This window comes from Nematolebias whitei, chromosome 11 (genome assembly GCF_014905685.2).
Source record: "Nematolebias whitei isolate Nwh7 chromosome 11, NemWhi1, whole genome shotgun sequence".
In the NCBI taxonomy this organism is placed as follows: Eukaryota; Metazoa; Chordata; class Actinopteri; order Cyprinodontiformes; family Rivulidae; genus Nematolebias; species Nematolebias whitei.
Window position 1 is genome coordinate 6,192,884 of NC_056508.1, and position 18,296 is coordinate 6,211,179.

The 18,296-nt window shown below is 47.3% G+C and overlaps 1 protein-coding gene across 1 annotated transcript in view; it reads right to left on the reverse strand.

Moving 5' to 3' along the window:
• Nucleotides 1-4,753: 4,753 nt before the first annotated feature.
• The window catches only part of kcng1 (potassium voltage-gated channel, subfamily G, member 1), a 39,636-nt gene continuing 26,093 nt past the window's right edge, over nt 4,754-18,296 (reverse strand). The window contains exon 2 of the mRNA XM_037683880.1: nt 4,754-5,533. Within this exon, the coding sequence (XP_037539808.1) occupies nt 4,754-5,533 (780 nt within the window). The remainder of the gene's footprint in view (nt 5,534-18,296) is intronic.

An 18,296-nucleotide genomic window follows, 5' to 3' on the forward strand; every position in this document is an offset into this window, starting at 1 on the left:
AAAAACCGTGATATCAGAGGTAGTGAGGGAGGTGAAGAAGCATTACGACCACAGGCTGTGAGCAAACGCGTCCACACCTAGCGGTGGATCGTCCCATGGGCTCCATGATAATTATAGTTGACATCGAGCGTTCTCTTGTGTTACAACAGGTCCACAGCCGCTCACAGGATTTCTGCTGCGTCTGAGTCATCAGCTATGGATGGAAGGTCCCCGGTCCCCGTGCCACAAAAGACCATCTTTGGACATCACATCCGTCCCCTGTTCAGAACACAGGAGATGTACCCTACTCCAATGGAGAGCAGATTGGGTGTGCCCCACACAGCATCTGTCTCACAATGTGGCACATTGGATGAGCGCATACATCTCCTGCCAGTTATGTATGCAACAGTCACTTGCTGTCTGTGTGAATCAAAAAACCCTGATGATTCCGTAGCACAGAGGCAAAGTGTTGATTCACATTCAAACCCCGTACGACACTCCAAAAACATTAAAATGAGCTGTTGTGTGGAGAACCACGGCACCTCCACAGCTCATTAAATGTATGTGCCTCTGTGAAGTGTGACATGTGTGATGTAGGTCTGCTGACGGAAAAACAGCTGATGTCACTCTACCGGTTTCACGTGAGTTGCACTGCTGCCACCTGTCTGTACAAACTGGTCAGCAGCAGCAGATGTCCAGATAAAGCAGAATTCTCCTCCCTGCTCTGTGCGGCGGCTGCAGAGCGGCTCGGGCGCATTAATGGAATGTTGTTTCTCACAGTTCAAAATTGACAAACCTAGAATAAATCTCATCTTTCCAGTTTGTTGGGACCAGGGAGTGACGAGAGAGGAACCCTTTGTTTTCCTCTCCTTCTGAGACTCTGGAAATTACATTAATCAGAATTTCCTCAGCTTCTGCGAGAGGGGACGAGATCTGTTCTAGAAATGACAGAAAACATCACTAGAATTCCTCCGCACCGGGGTTGAGCTATACTAGAGCGTGAATCCCCTGATGAAAAACGGTTCACCAATCCGTCTGGAGCGCCCGCCCATTGCCACTCGTTTATAAAGTTATAAAGTGGGCACGCGTTTATGCTGTGGGCTCACATGCATGCTGATGTGAGCTGGTGCGCACTGAAGGAGAAAGAAAAAACACGCGCCCCCGAGCATGCAAATCGTTTGTGCGTTTGCTGATGCTGCGGGACGCGGCTCCTCTGTGCTGTGCTCAAGTTGTGTGCTACTGCTCCGTGTAAACGCTCGGAGAGCGGGTGCACGTCTGAGCCGACGTGCCCTGAAGAGTCGTGTGTGTGCGCCCTCATTGATGCGACGTCTTAAGCGAGGATTGCCGCGGGAGCGCGCGTTTGACGCTGGTGCGTTCAGGAAGCAGCGTGCGGCATCGGTGGGGCGAGGTTACCACTGGGCTCGTTCTGCAGAACACGTTCATTCTTGGCTGCGTATCACATGAGCTTTTGAGTGATTCCACGAGCTGCAGTATTAATTCAGAAAACCTTTTTCGAGGATGAAGGAGCAAATCCGCTGTGAAGCTTGTAAAACTGTTGACGCCGCAGGAGCGCGCATTTGACACCACTGCGGTGAAAACGCGTGTCGTTCCTGCCGAAAGCAAGATACGTTACTGGGCTCGTACCGCGGTCTCACTTTTACGTTGACGTGAACGGCAGGCGTTGAGAACTGCGTGCGCGCTCTCATAACGCAGCGCCTTATAGGTGAAGGCTGCTCGTGCCGCGGGGGCGCGTGTTGGCACCACCGTCAGTGAATGAAACAACCTAAAAGGCTCATTCGTGAGGAGTGTGTGTGATGGAGCCGCTGTCAGATCATCCGAGCTGACAGCCTGGCTATTAAACACTTCATCATAAAATGATGTTATTTCCACATCGTGTCATCTACACACATCCAGCAAACCGACACCTGGTTATCTTCCCCTCAGCTCCGTGGTTTGTTGTCCTAGAAGGCCCCCTGTTGGCAGAGTCCAGGAAAAGTTGAACTTCCAGGAAGCCGGGGACGTCTGACGGAAGGGACTGGCGTAGCAGAGCTGGGGAGGCGTTGTGCAGTTGTGGAGCATCTTGAAAATGATCTCTAGTTGATGAAGGCCCTCCAACAAAAAGCTTCTGCAGCTCCCCTGAGAGGAAGGTGGGGTGACGAGCCAGGAGAACATCTGGGACCTCGTTCTCTGGCTGCGATGCGGGCCAGCAGACAGCAAAGTGGCGCACCGGTTGGGGCTGATGTCAGCTTCCCTGCAGATGGAGCGTACGTCTCCTCCCGCCTCTGAACGTGTACGCCAACAGCGTAACGTGTTGTTCGCTGCGGCCGTCTGGAACGCATGCTGGTGAGCTCAGTTGGAGAGCGGTGTCACCATCTGGGTTATGCTAACCAGAGGCGCGGAACGCTGGTCCACCTGGACATCTTGCTCCGAGAAAAGCCTCCGTCAGGCTCGACTCCAGGGGGCACTGAGGGAATTTCCGCTCGGTGAAACCCCTCTGCTCTGGTGATGGGCGCGGACTGTGGAGACCAGCCCCCCAATCTACCAGGAAAGCCGGCTGTGGCCTCGTCCCCGTAGGACATCCTGTTGGGAAACCGAGGCCAGATGGGATCAGGACGGCGAGCCGGAATGGAGCCTAGAAAAAACCTTTCCGCCGGATCATCCGAACTGGCGGGAAAGGCGCGGGACGTAAAAAAGGGTCCCTTAATGTCAGCAGCCTCCTGGGTTACGCTGGGCAACCCCAGAGGGCGCCGTCGGCCGGGAGCGTGTGATTGCCGATGCGAAACGAGGTGGGATGAGGTGAGCATTCGCTCAGCCCCCCCTCCACCGACACTACGCTCTCCAGGCGGGAATGAGCAGCGGGGGGCTGCAGCTGACGCCGCCTGTTCCGGAGGAACCATCCGATTCGCTCCGAGGGTCGGCGATAAGAGGAAAATTACAAGATGGCGTTGTCCAGCGTGTAGCGACCTGTCACTGAGAAATACTCCTCGGCGCTTACCTTGAAACAAGGCTGCTCGTCAGCTACTCCTTGGGGCAGAGAGCCCACCAGGACGACCAGAGGTTGACGTGACGGGCCAAGCATTCTTAACAAAGGTTGGTCAACTATACAACTTTCCTTCTTCGTTCTTCTGACAGTGCTATTAGCTCGCTGAAGAAAAAATGGGAGCCGATCACCCGCTCTTAACGTAATTTATACGGACCGGGTGGGGCCCACACAGCAGGTGGGCGTGGACTAAATTTTTCAGTGTGATGCTTCGCATGACGGGATGAAATCCAACTGTGTGATGCACATAAAAACCTAATCCATGCATTCCCATGATATTCTACAGGGAATTTACACAGGCTATTTTAATTTTTTTAATCTTAAGATATATGAAAGGTAAATAAAAAATTAAGGAGGGTACACAAAAGTTATAAGCAGTTTTCCAAAGATCCTCATGGTGTGGGATTGTTAAAAATTTGACTGTTTTGCTGTCAAACAAAACAATGGGGCTAACAATCCTGTACATTGTCCAAACTGTGTAAAAATGTACATGAAAACTAATCATCCACTCCTGAACATGGCCACATGTTAATGTCATGAATTGATTACTGTACCCTAGTGTGTAAGTGTGTGTGTGTATAAATGAATAAAATGAAATCACCACCAAGGGCATTGCCAGGGCAGCTTGGCAGACTTGGAGGTGTTGCCTTTGGGCTATACCTGATCTTAAATGACATACAAGTTGTTCTGATGAGCTGATTATAGCAAAACTTAGCAAATATTTGACAAAATATAAAAATAAATATTTCACAAAAATCGAGATATGGGCATGACAGACTGGCTTGCTTATTACAGCGTTTGACTTCTCGTCATATTGTCAGAGACATAGCAGCCTTCAGGCAGCACAACCAGGTGCTCTAGGCCTGGAGGAGGATGTAAATTTCCCTCGAGTGGACAGGGAAGCAGAGAAATTGGCTGATGGATGCCTAACCTGAATGCACATGCAGTGCATATTGCTCCTGGTGCATAAGGACTCTTTATCACTGTTTTGGTTTTAATTAAACATTATTGGAGGAATAAATGGAATATGAAATGATACAAAACTTTTAATCATGAAGGTTTTGCACAAAAACAAACTACCCAGGTCATTTCTGACCCACTTATACAGCTAAGGGTTAATACAGACTGTTTAATTTAATCTGTTAAAATAACTTTTTTTTTCCACCACTTGATTTTGCTGTTGTCCTTAGATAGAGAACTTTACTAATTGGCTTTTCTATGTATGTGAATGTTTCTGTTCAGTGCTTTGAGACAACTTTGTTGTGATTTGGTGTTATATAAATAACTGAACTGAACTGAATTGATTTTGGGAAAAATTACTAATAAGAATTTTTGTATTTTTATGTGTAAACTTTAGAAAGTCAGACGTTTAGTTATTAAATAAAACAGTTTTGTGTCTAAGTGGTAGCTGAGAAGACTTTTCAAACAAAACACTCAATGAACTTCTTCAGAAAGTGATTTTGTAATTTTTGCTTGAAGTTGAATGCTGCTACACACCAAGTGGCTTTTCTGAAAAAAAAAAAAAAAAAAAAAAAAAAGATTCACTCTTGCTCATTTATTTTTTCACTGCACCAAACCCATCTGTGATTTTTTTTCTCTCCTCACCATCACTCTCTTTCTCTCTCTTTGTCAGGCTAATGTTCTGGTAGTTACACACTGACAAGTCCCTTGTTGCTTCAGTCATTGTTCAGTGATATTGTTCAGTGATTCATGTCCTCTCTTGTCTCAACAGCCTCAGTTGTCCCGGTCTCTTGTGTCAGACGGCTGCATGCGGAAGAGAAGATCGCTCTCTAAGGAAAGATTGCTGCCCAGCTCAGCCATGCGGCTGCGCAGCAGGAAGTGTGTCCTCCTCTGCAGGATCCTCTGCTGTTCCTGCTTTAGCTCTACGTAGGACCGAGAGAAGGTGTGGAAGATGGAGGTGACGGGGAAGGCCATCAGGAGAATCCCGCTCAGGATACTGCTCAGAGCCACCACCTGACCTGGGATGCTCCTTGGCACCATGTCTCCATAACCCACCGTTGTCATAGTGATGACAGCCCACCAGTAGGTTGCAGGGATGCTTGTGAACTCTTGAGTGGAGGCCATTTCATTCTCAACCAAGAACAGCAGCGGGGAATACAAAGCGATGGCCACACACAGGAAGAGGAGGAGCAGTCCGAACTCCCGTGTGCAGCGCCGGGCTGTCATACCAAGAGTCTGCAAGCCCAGGGAGTGCCGAGCCAATCGCATCACGTAGAGGATCCGCAGGGCCCTGAGGACACGCAGCACCAAGCCCACTTTGTCCAGGTAGCTGCTGCCAGAACCCAGCCGCTTCTCCCCTTTGGAGGTGTTGTCCACCAGCAAGGTGATGTAGTATGGCAGGATGGCCACCACATCAATCAGGTTCAGTGGCTTTCTGAGGAAAGTCAGCTTCCTGCGGTCCTGAATGAAGCGCAGGGAGAACTCCAGGGAGAACCAGGCCACACACACGGTCTCCACAATGAAGATGTTTGAGCATGTCTTGGAGCACTTACCCTGTGGAAGGAACAAATAAATAAAAATCAGAATGTTGTGCTAAAATCGCTAAAGGGAACCGCTGTTATTTAAAAATGTTTATGCAAAAAAACAAGGCTGCAGCAAATGCTGCAAGAAGTTTAAACATTTCTCTACAAAGACAAGGAAAGAAAACATAATGAATAGGTTTTTCAAAATTACTTCTGGTGTTGGGTTTTCACCATATTCATCTGCTAAAACAGTCTTGAGAAACAAATGTGGTGAATTAAAATTATAGCACTGGTTGAAGTAATGCATAGCCTATCGCCTGCCACCTACCTTTCATGCCAGAGTTTTAGGTTCAGATCATTTTATTGTGAGAAATGTTGAAGTTGTATCTGTTTGGTCAAACCTTGAAAATGCACAATCTCACAAAATATTGTGAGATCTCATACAATGTGTCAGCACTCAAAGTATTTGTAGCAACCACATCAAACTTTACTTGAGTATTTATACAGTTGCATAAGTAATAGTTATTCTTGTGTTTGCTAAATTAAGTTACAGCAGTGATGAACCATGGCGATCTTTGTCACTGGGAGAGAGGATCCTTTCCATCCACTCAACAACATCAAGATAATCATGGATGGGACACAGGTCCTGAATGAAGCGCCTTCTCTTGAACAGCTGTTGCCATGTTCTTCTGGCTCATTTACTCAACCTAAAAAGAGTCACTAATCTGGGAGTGATAATGGATCCTTCCATGAAACTTAACAGTCATGTTAACATGATTGTTAAATCCTGCTTTTTTCAGCTGAGGCGGCTGTCTAAGCTGAAGCCCATATCGTCCAAAAATAACCTGGAGACAGTAATACATGCATTCATTACATCCAGCCTCGATTACTGCAACTCGCTCCTGTTTGGTATCGGTCAGACCTCCATTGCTAGACTACAACTGGTCCAGAATGTGGCAGCTCAATTTTTCACCAGTACAGGTAAAAGAGAGCATATTACTCCAGTTTTGGCCTCCCTGCACTGGCTACTGGTTCACCTTTGAATCCAGTTCAAAATACTTTTGTATGTCTATAAATCACTGAACAGCTCTGCCCCCTCCTGTCTCACTGATCTGCTGCAGCCGTATGTCCCACACACAAGGTGCTTTTCAAGCCAAGGGGCTGGACCTTCTCCACTCATATGTTTGAAAGTTACTGACGATAATTCCTATTGAAATAATGCTAACTGTATTATTTTGGGTAACATATTTTCCCTTGACCATTCTGAAAAGGAGGCATTAGCTGATTTAGTTTGAGGAAGAATATCTAATTTTCCTTTCACCCCATTTAGGGATATATATATATATATATACATATATTTGAAAATTATTATGATTGAAATAATTGTTTGAAAAAAGGGGCAGATGTAATAAGATTTTTTCTTCTTTCTGCTGCCTTTCATTTTAAATCTTTTGTATCTTTTTATATTGTTATGGAATTGTTTTGTACTTTTTTAAAATTAATAAAAGTTTATACCATACCATATATGTTACAAATTTGAGTGTTATTTCACAATTTCATATAGTAAATTCTTTGAGTTTCAGAGTATTTAGTTTGATTCTCTTCAGCAGGTTTGACAAGGACAAAATGTACCCATTCCAAAGTCTATTAGCTAAACTGCAGACATATTTTGGTTGATTTATTTTCTTTCTTTTGTTACTTTTAGTACCACTAGATTGCATATGTCAAACTCAAGGTCCGTGGGCTAAATCTGACCCGCCAAAACAATTTCTGTGGCTCTCTACACCTAAAGCATATTTGTCAAAGTTAAGGCCCGGGCAGGCTCGGAGTGGCCAATCGGGAGGGTCTGGAGAATTCCCGTTGGGCCGGTCTGATTTGTGGGCTGCAGGGCCGGCCCTCCCTGTTTTTTTATTTTCATTTTTTAGAATTTTTTATTAACAACATATAAACACAGAACACTGCCGCTGCTCCTGGGCCGCCCTGGGCTGCCCTGGGCTGCAGCTGTTTGTCTTTTTCCCACAAGCCGGCTCCTCTGCGCGACCTGTCAATCAATCCAGTAGGCGTGTCAGCAAATGACCAATCGGTAACCTCAATTTGTCCCGAAGGTAAACGCCCCTTACCTGAGGCTGCAGCCTGGTTGCTACAGTCAGAGGGGTTCAAGTATCTTATTCGAGGGGCTTGTGAAAAATCACCAGAACAAAATGGTTAAACGGTGTCAGTGGAGAACAGGTAATCCAGACATGTGTTACCTTGAGAGTTTAGAGGGTGTGATACAGTTTATTCTTTTTCAAAAATTAAATGGAGATTGGAAAACATGTAAAAAGCCGGGGAGCGACCCCATCAGCTGATCACAAGTTATAAACAGGAAGTGGCTACCACATGTTCATCTCTATGAAAGTAACTGCAGGTAAATCTATTTTCTGTCATAATTAAATTGTATGCTTAATGCCAACATTTTTCAGTCAGGTCATCTGGACAGTTTCTTTTTTTGTGCTGAAAAATGTTGGACTGTATACCTGGATTATTGAGCATAGACTTTGTTGTTTTCAACCTGTTTGACAAGACTGTCAACAAGGAAGAGGGCCGGCAATGGAGGAGGGGCGTACCAAAGAGACCATCTTATCACAGGCAGAACTGGTTTGTTCCACTTTGGAGTAAGCTGTTGGGGGAAGAATCAGTTTTGTTGTTTGTTTCCTTGACTGATGAAGCCTTCCGGACCGAAGGCAAAACGTTTCAGCACACAAAAAAAAAAAAAACTGCCCAGATGACCTGACTGAAAAATGTTGGATTTTATACCTGGACTATTGAGCATGGACTTTGTTGTATGTGTAATACACTCTATTTTGAGAGTTTTATCCACAATTTGTTTATTACAAGACAAGAAAATCAAGGGTATAAATCATTACATAATTTTATTGTTACCTGCAAGGGACAAGAAATATAAAAAAATAAAAATAATAATAATAATTTCAACACTCTATTTTGGGTCTGAAGCTGACTGAAATATTGTCAAAACTAAAAGGGAAAAGGATCGAACCAAAGGAGGACGGATGTCATTTCCCAGGATACCTGAGTGAGGAGCTCTCCCCCCTCCCTCCTCAGATCGAGTTTGGGGAAGAAGATGGAAGTTTGCTCCTTCACTCACGGACATTATTATCTTATATTTCCAGGTTTCCACTCAGAGTGAGAAGCTGAGACGGGAGGCCGGCCAGACCAAACATCATTTGTTACAATTGTTTCACACTGTTTGAAATGTGTAACAAACTGTGGGGGCTCGTCTGGGATCTCCTCTCGTCAAAAATCATCGGGAGAAGATCCAGAGATACCAGAACCACGTGACCAAGGTGACCACGCACAGCTGAGGACCAGGAGTCAACCTGTGGGTGTCCAGGGTGGAAGATTGTAGGGAAGGAATCCTCGCCGTCACCGGAACCACACTGCTGATCCTGAGGTCAATGCCTGCTGATCGCCAAGGAGCCACGTCACTGAACCAGAGGACAATGTACGCTAGTAGCTGATCCACAGACAACGTACTCTAGCTGCAGAGGAATCAAAGCACCGAACCTGAGGTCCAAGGCATTACTTACCAGAGAACTAAGCTGCGGTAGAACCAAATACCATGGCAGGGGTTCACAAAGAGCTATTACGGAACATCAAGAAACAGCTGTTCAAACTTTCAAGCAACAACGTCTATCAAGTGGCAAAAGACATTGCTACCAGCATCCAGCATGGAGAGGAACTGGACCCAAATGATGAAGAAAGCTGTATGGACTTTGTCATCTCTTACTTGCAGTCTGATGCCTTGCTCAGACTGGAAGACAAAGGTATGGGTCAGCTACTGAGTTTGAACGACTTGATATATAAGCTAACAAATGTCTATGCTACTGATAATTCTGATGCTGGTGTATTAAATGATGTTGGTTCACATATTACACCTAATCGCACTCAGTCTGCAACAGTCAAACACAACACACCACAACCTCATTCATTCACCTACAGCACAGACATGTAGCCCCAACCTTACCCCATGACTGAACTCAACACAATGATGCAGCCTGTAGAAGAATTGAAAATGATGTATAAAGAATTGGGTGAGAAACTTCGACAGTATAAATCTAATGTGACCCCACCAAACACAATTTCTCTCAGTCAGGGTGAGTCAAGGTGGTACAACATGCCATGTATGAACCCAGAGCAACATGTGCTTCCGAAGGACTTACCATACCTACAGCGCAAAGACTTCAAAGTACATGGTGGTCAGATTGGAGATCAGAGCTCTGACCTAAACTACAACAACATCAGTAGACAAATTGATGAGGGAATGATAGAGGGTTTCACGGAGGCTGAAGGGGGTGTTGAGGATAATAAAACCAGGAGCCTTTAAGGGGATGCTAGAGAACAAAGACTCAATCACTGTATCTGAGCTCAAAGGCTTCCTCAGGTCCCACCTAGGTGAGAAATCATTGACTGAGATCATCCAGGAGTTGATGTGCGCCAGGCAATCAGACCAAGAACCACCCCAGCAGTTCCTATACCGCATGATTGGGCTAAAACAGAAACTCCTTTTCCAAACACGGCATACCAGTACAGACATCGCATATGACCCCATGACCATCCAAAAAGTTTTTCTCCATACTATATATCAGGGTTTGGGAACAAAACATGCAGACCTCCGACAGAGACTGAGGCCTCTAATTGCAGACAACCAAGACACAGATGAGGAAATCCTCAGCCAAGTCATGAAAATCTTGAACGATGAAAATGAGCACCAACGGCGACTGGGCCAACTCCCTAGACAAAGGACAACACAAGCACACAGTACCAAAGTTGAAACAGGAGGGGATAACAACAAGCCACAAGACACAGCAGCAGACAATATAAATCTCCAGACCATAAGACAGCTCAGTGATCAAGTTGAGACCTTGACTCAGATGGTGGCTTCATAGATAGGACAGCATGCATCTAACACTCAAGTGTCTCAACCTCTAAGTATGCCAGCCCATATCCAGCCATGTCCTCCTTACCAGCCACCCTCAAGCAGACTGTCACAACCTTTGTTGAGACAACCAACAATTCAGGTGAGGGGCAGGATGGCTCGTTGCCCTAGGTGTACTGAGCAGAACTCCCAGGAGTGTAACCACTGCTTTGCATGTGGAGAAGCAGGTCACAGAACAGTGGGGTGTTTGAAGCGAGCCACGATGCAGGGAAACGGGGCTCGGTCTCTGGTGAGGGACACCCAGAGACCAATGAGCAGACCCAATCCCGAGCAGTAGATCAGGCTTCAAGTCAAACAACAAGACATCCCAAACAAAGACAACATCAGAAGCCACACACACCTATCATCCAGAGCACAGTCACCTGTAAAGCACCCTTGGAAAAAAAGCCTACTGAAATGCCTGCTTGGTGGCTACCCAATCACAGCCTTATTTGATTCAGGGTCGCAAGTGAGTATAATCAACCAAAAATGGGCCACTGCCCACATCCCAAATTATACAGTGAGACCCCTTTCAGAGATATTAGAGGAGGAACTATATGTCTATGCAGTTACTGGCCATGCAGTCCCATACAGTGGATGGGTTGAACTCACTGTCAACCTCTTGGGAAATGATGACCCCAACCTGACCATACAGGCTCCTTTCCTGGTCAGTCAGCTGCCACTGTCCCAGCCCCTCCTCGGAGCCAACGTGTTGGGGGGAGGTTATCAGAAGGCAGGAGTCCATGGGTGAGGCAGTGACTACTGTAGTCCAGCTTCTCTGCAAAGCGTTAGGGATGGAGGAGGAGCAAGTGGAGGCCATTATGAGTCTCATCCAGGTGCTGCCTAGGACATATTATGATACAGTTACAATAAGAGCGAGGAGAGACCATGCTATTATTCCCCCTGGCCGAACAGTTCATGTGTGGTGCAGGGTACCCCCAAACTTTAACATTTCGGACCCCTTTGTCCTATACAAACCCGCAGATGGGAGCACCACCTTAGAACAGCTGGGTGTTGGGGAAGGCCTCCTAAAAATCAATGATACCAGGTGACCACATGTTAAAGTACCAATCTCCAATCATTCAACACATGAGGTCACCCTACCCAAGAAAACTCCCCTGGGGACCATCCAGTCTGTCATGAAGGTCCTGGAGACAGACACTTCAGGGACAGCCCAGAAAGAAGAAACTGTGGTTGGGGTTAATGTTATTAAATCCATCACCACTCCCCCATCTGAACTCTGGTTTCCCCCTGTCAACATCAGTCACCTAAGCTATGAACAACAACAGGTAGTGAAGGAAGTGCTCTATGAGGAGAGTGGAGCTTTCTCCCGCAACAGTGACAATATAGGATGCATCCCTTCCCTACAGATGGAGATCAGGACTACGGATGACATCCCCGTTCAGAGAGCTTATGCATTCATTCCAAAGCCACTATACAAAGAAGTGAAGGAACACATTCAGGAACTCCTGGTTAAAGGGTGGATCGTGAAATCTCAGTCACCATATGCAGCCCCTGTTATTGTGTGAGTAAGAAAGACGGATCCTTACGACTCTGTGTGGACTACCGGCTTCTCAACAATAAGACGGTGCCGGACCACCACCCCCTGCCAAGAATTCAAGACATCACAGACTCCCTGGGAGGGTACGCTTGGTTCTCGATCTTGGATCAAGGGAAAGCTTACCACCAAGGCTTTATTGCTGAGGGATCAAGATATCTGACTGCATTCACAACTCTGTGGGGGCTGTACGAATGGGTCCGAATACCATTTGGTTTGTCAAATGCACCAGCAGCTTTCCAAAGAAGCATGGAGGGAATGCTTGATGAGTTGAGAGATGAATGTTGCATCCCTTACCTCGATGATGTTTTGTGCTACTCCAGATCATTTGACTACCATGTACAAGTGTTACGCCGGGTCCTCCAAGCCCTGAAGTGCCATGGTGTAAAGTTGAAGCCAGAGAAATACAAACTCTTCGGCAAAGAGGTCAGGTACGTCGGCCGGTTGGTGTCAGCGGAAGGAGTAAGGGTGGACCCTAAAGATCTTGAAGCAGTACAAGCACTGAAATGCAAGATGCCACAAACAGTTGGGGACATCAGACAATTGCTCGGGTTCCTGAGCTATTACTAAATGTATGTGCAGGATTTCTCACGTGTGGCCAAGCCCCTGTACGACCTTCTTCAGTCAAAGGCCGACAATCCCCAGCTCAAACCGTCCCAGGGGAAAACTAAGAGCCACCAGCAGTCATCCCGAACCCCAGTAGAATGGACCGAAGAACATCAACAGGTTCTAGAGCAGCTCGTTGATTGGCTGACTGAACTCCCAGTTTTGGCGTACCCCAATTTTGACTGCCCCTTCATACTTCACACAGACGCTTCCCAAAAAGGCCTTGGCGCGGTTCTTTATCAGGACCAGAATGGGAAGATGAGGGTGATTGGGTACGGGTCACGCACACTGACGCCAGCAGAACAGAATTACCACCTACACAGCAGGAAACTCGAATTTCTGCGCTGAAGTGGGCGATAAGCGACAAGTTCCGTGATTATCTGTTCTATGTCCCACATTTCACGGTTTTCACGGACAATAACCCTCTCACATACGTCCTGAGCACTGCCAAGCTCAACGCAGTGGGACACTAGTGGGTGGGGCAATTGGCCGATTTCCACTTTGACATCAAATATCGGCCCAGTAAAACAGCCATTGATGCCGACACCTTGTTGCGCTGGCCTTTGGATATAGACAATTTCATGGCAGAGTGTTCTGAGGAGCTGTCTAAGGAGACAGTATGTGTGATATCTCAGGAGTGACCCAATCGAACGAGACCCGGAACGACAAGAGACTCAGAGTAAAAATAACAATGTTTATTTATTTACAGTGATAAACTGGCTGCACAGGCATCAGGACTGGAACTCCTGGAAAAGGAGGACAAGTTCAGCTGGGGCAGGTAAGTTGTTTGGTATAAACTTGCAAGTAACTTTCTTATCTTACAGTTGGTGGTTCTTGTAAGAGTTGATCCAAGAGATACCCAGAGTTTCCAGAGGAGATGGTGAGATGGAGGCACTGTGCAGCAACTTCAGAACAGGACGAATACTCCCAGAGACAGAGTGGATAGGCACGAGAGATCAGAGCTTGGGCAAGGCACGAGAGATCTGAGAGCTGGAACCCGTGGAAACAGGACTGGACTCAGGAGGCGACGAAAAACTGCAGAAACAAGATCACAGGGTAAGACTTGTATTCCATGAAACATTAAATGGCTAGAAACATTAAGTACCGGGGGAACTCAATGCTCCAGCGTCGAGTAGACTTGACTGCAGGCTTATATAGGAGCAGGGGCTCATCAGGGAGATGACCGTCAGCTGGGGGTGATTGGCGGCCATCTTGGAAGCTGCAGCAAGTGCTACTCTCACAGTACCCCCCCTCAAGAAACGCCTCCAGGTGATCCGAAATGCTTCTCAGGGTGTGCTTGGAAGAAGGTAGTGATGAGGCTGGGGTCCAAGATGAATGAACGTGGGATCCAAGATCGCTCCTCAGGACCGTAACCCTCCCAGTCCACCAGGTACTGGAAACCTCTCCCCCGGCGCCGGACATCCAAGATCTTCCGGACGGAAAAAGCTGGATGATTGTCGATCAACCGGGGGGGAGGAGGGAGGTTGGTCGGAGGGCTCAACGGGCTCTCAGATACCGGTTTAACCTGAGAAACATGAAAGGTAGGGTGTACCTTCATGGAGGCAGGAAGTAGGAGACGGACTGCTGCTGGGTTGATGATCCTCTCGATAGGAAAAGGACCGATGAATCGAGGAGCCATCTTCCTGGAGAGGTCCTTGAGGTGGATGTCCCTGGTGGACAACCACACCCTTTGACCAACCTGGTAAGGCGGCGCCGTCGAGCGGTGGCGGTCAGCGTACTTCTTATTTTGGGCAGCTGTCCGAAGAAGGGCTGACCTGGTTTGTCGCCAGACTCGACGACACCGTCTGAAATGGTGTAGGACTGAAGGTACCATGCAATCCGTTTCCTGACTGGGAAACAGAGGAGGCATGTACCCCAGCGACGCTTCAAAGGGAGACATACCAGTTGCAGAGGTCTTGTGTGAATTGTGCGCATACTCAACCCAGACCAGGTGACGGGACCAGGCCGAAGGATTGTCCTCCATGATGCAGCGCAAGGTGGCCTCTAGTTCCTGATTGCATCTTTCGGCCTGGCCGTTGGATTGTGGATGATACCCAGATGTGAGACTTGTGGATGCCCCCAGTGTCTTGCAGAACGATCGCCATACTTGAGAAATAAACTGGGGGCCTCGGTCGGAAACTATGTCTGAGGGGATGCCGTGGATTCTGAAGACGTGTTGGACAAGGAGCTGTGAAGTCTCAAGGGCTGAAGGTAGCTTAGGAAGAGGAATGAAATGGGCCGCCTTAGAAAACCTGTCGACGACGGTCAGTATAGTGGTGTTCCCCTCTGAGGGAGGTAAGCCTGTAACAAAGTCAATGGAAATGTGTGACCAAGGGCGACTGGGTGATGGTAGAGGATGAAGGAGGCCAGCCGGGGGTTGGTTCCCTGTTTTATTCCTGGCACAGGTGGGACATGCCGCGACAAACTCCTTCACATCTTGGGAAAGGGTTTGCCACCAAAAATGTTTTTTAGTAAGTGCGAGCATGCGAGTTATGCCAGGGTGGCAAGAAAGTCTATTGGTGTGGACCCACTCCAGAACCTTGGCCCTCATGGAAGAGGGAACAAATAAGGTTCCGGGGGGTCCAAGACCAGGGTCAGGTTCGTGTTCATGTGCCTCTCTGATCTCTCTCTCTATAGGCCAAGTAAGTGCCCCAATAATGCAGGTAGAGGGTACGATGGATTCTTGACGGTCGGGGGTATCTGGAGGTGAAAACTGGCGGGAGAGTGCGTCAGGCTTCACATTCTTGGATCCCGGCTTGAACGTGAGTAAATAGTTGAACCTATTGAAAAAGAGTGACCAACGGGCCTGTCGGGGAGTCAAACGTTTAGCATCTCTCAAATAGGTTAAATTCTTGTGATCAGTCCAGATTAAGAAAGGAGTCTCTGTTCCTTCTAACCAGTGCCTCCACTCTTCGAGGGTCAACTTGACGGCGAGGAGCTCACGATTTCCCACATCGTAGTTCCTCTCTGCTGGAGAAAGACGTCGAGAGAAAAAAGCGCATGGGTGAACCTTGTTGTCCTCTGAGGACCTCTGGGACAGAACGGCCCCGACGCCAGAATCAGAGGCGTTGACTTCTAGGATGAATTGACGGCTCGGGTCCGGATGAGAAAGGATGGGAGGTGAAGAAAAAAGTTCTTTTAATTTCCTAAAAGCGGTATCTGCTTCGGGGTTCCATTTGAAAATTTTATTTATGGAGGTGAGTTGTGACAGGGGGGCCGCAACTCTACTATAGTTACGAATGAAACGCCTATAGAAGTTAGCGAACCCGAGAAAGCGTTGAAGTTGTTTCCTAGTCTCCGGGGTGGGCCAATCCACTACTGCTCGGGTCTTTTCAGGATCCGTGCGATAGTGGCCTTTACCAAAAATGAACCCAAGAAAAGACACCGAGGAGACGTGAAACTCGCATTTCTCCTGTTTGACAAATAGCTGATTTTCATAAAGACGTTGTAAAACTGCTCTAACATGGGTAACGTGCTGTTCAGGGTTCTTGGAGTAAATGAGGATGTCGTCAAGATAGATGAATACGAAATCACCGAGAAAATCTCTAAGTACGTCGTTTATAAGGGCCTGGAACACTGAAGGGGCATTGGTAAGGCCGAAGGGCATTACCAAATACTCAAAATGACCTAGAGGAGTCCTAAAGGCGGTCTTCCATTCGTCACCACTTTTAATTCGCACGAGATGATAGGCGTTACGCAGATCGAGTTTAGTGAAAATGGTTGCGGACTGAAGCTGTTCATGAATTGAGTCTATGAGAGGGAGAGGATATTTGTTCTTTACTGTTATGTTATTTAAACCACGATAATCAATACAAGGACGCAGGGTCTTATCTTTTTTAGAGACGAAGAAGAACCCCGCTCCTAACGGAGAGGTGGATGGTCTAATAATACCGGAGTCCAACGACTCTTCAATGTAAGTCTTCATTGACTCTCTTTCTGGGCCAGAGATGTTAAACAGCCGACTGGCAGGAAAAGGGGCACCAGGAAGAAGGTCAATGGCGCAGTCATAAGGGCGATGAGGCGGGAGAGATAGAGCCTTACTCTTACTGAAAACCGGGGATAAATCTTGATACTCGGAGGGAACCTGGGACATGTCAATCTCATCGTCGGGACTGGGGTTCTGGGAAGGTTTCGAGATACCGGAGCGAAGGCAGTTCTTTAGACACTTTTCGCTCCATCTCTCGATCCTACCCAGTTCCCAATTAATGTGTGGATTATGTTTTTTAAACCAAGGATGACCCAAAATGACTTGCGTGGAAGGGGATTCAAAAACGAGGAAACTGGTGTGCTCGTGGTGATTACCGGACGTGATTAAATGAAGATCTGTGGTCTTATATTTGATCTGGGCGAGGGTTTCATCTGTAACACCGGCAATATTGAGGGGCTGAATCTCTACTACGGGAAGTGCAAATTCATTAACTAATCTTTGACTGATAAGATTTTGCTCAGCACCCGAATCTAACAATGCTGAGACGGAAAAATGATTCTGATTATTTTGAATTACGGTGGGTAACATTAATCTGTGTTGTTGTAGAGAGAATGAGGATGTACCCACCAATACCTCTCTTTTTATTGGTAGGCACTCTCGTTTCCCCGCATGGGGCACGAGGCAATATAATGACCCTTACTACCACAATAAATACAAAGATTGTGAATCTGATGTCTGTTCCGTTCGGCAGGAGTTAAACGGGCCCGTCCAACTTGCATTGGCTCGGGTTCAGGTAACGCAGGCTGTGGTGATGACGTAGACGCGAAATGACTCTGGGATTTGTAGTTCAACGGGGAAGCTATTTGGTGACGGACCTAACCCGGAAGTGAAGAATTGCCAGGAGTCGAAGCGTCGCTCACGGCAACGCTCCCGAAAACGTTCGTCTATGGAAATAGCGAGGTTAACAAGAGCGTCGAAGTCGGAAGGTTCATCACGTGCAGCTATCTGGTCCTTTATGTGGTCGGAAAGGGAATTTAAGAAGGTGCCCTGGAGCGCCCTTTCATTCCAACCAGTTTGTGCTGCGATGATGCGGAACTCGAGGGCGTGTTCGGAGACGGGTCGCCGGCCCTGACGTAAACCCAACAGACGTTTTTCTGCGTTGGGTCCCTGCAATGGCCTATCAAATATTTTACGGAACTCTGTGAGTAATAAATTAAACGAAACAGATCTTAACTCATGTTGCTTCAAAAAAGATGTTGCCCATTGTAAGGCGTTACCCTTAAGCTGACTGATGAAGAATGTGATCTTTGCGTTGTCAGTGTTGTAAAGTCCTGGGGCTCCGTTGAAGGCAAGCTCACACTGAAGAAGAAAACCACCGCACTGGTCAGGGTTTCCCGAAAAAAGTTCGGATGGTTTGACGAGGATGTGTCCCGCAGCGTGGCCCGTCAAGCACGTGCAGGCAGGAACTGGTTCTGGAGGTGCGACTGGAGCTACAGGAGGAGGAGAAAGAGTCTGTTTAATGGTGTACACCATATTTCCAAGCTCCTGAAGGTTAGACTTAGTCTCTTGGTTCTGTTTAAACATGCATTCCAACATCTTCTCCACCCCAACGAGGCGTTCCTCTTGGGAGGGTGGCGAGGCCGGCTCGTTCCTGGCCTCGTTCTGGGTCTTAGATGGCTGGAGCATTTCTGTGATATCTCAGGAGTGACCCAATCGAACGAGACTCG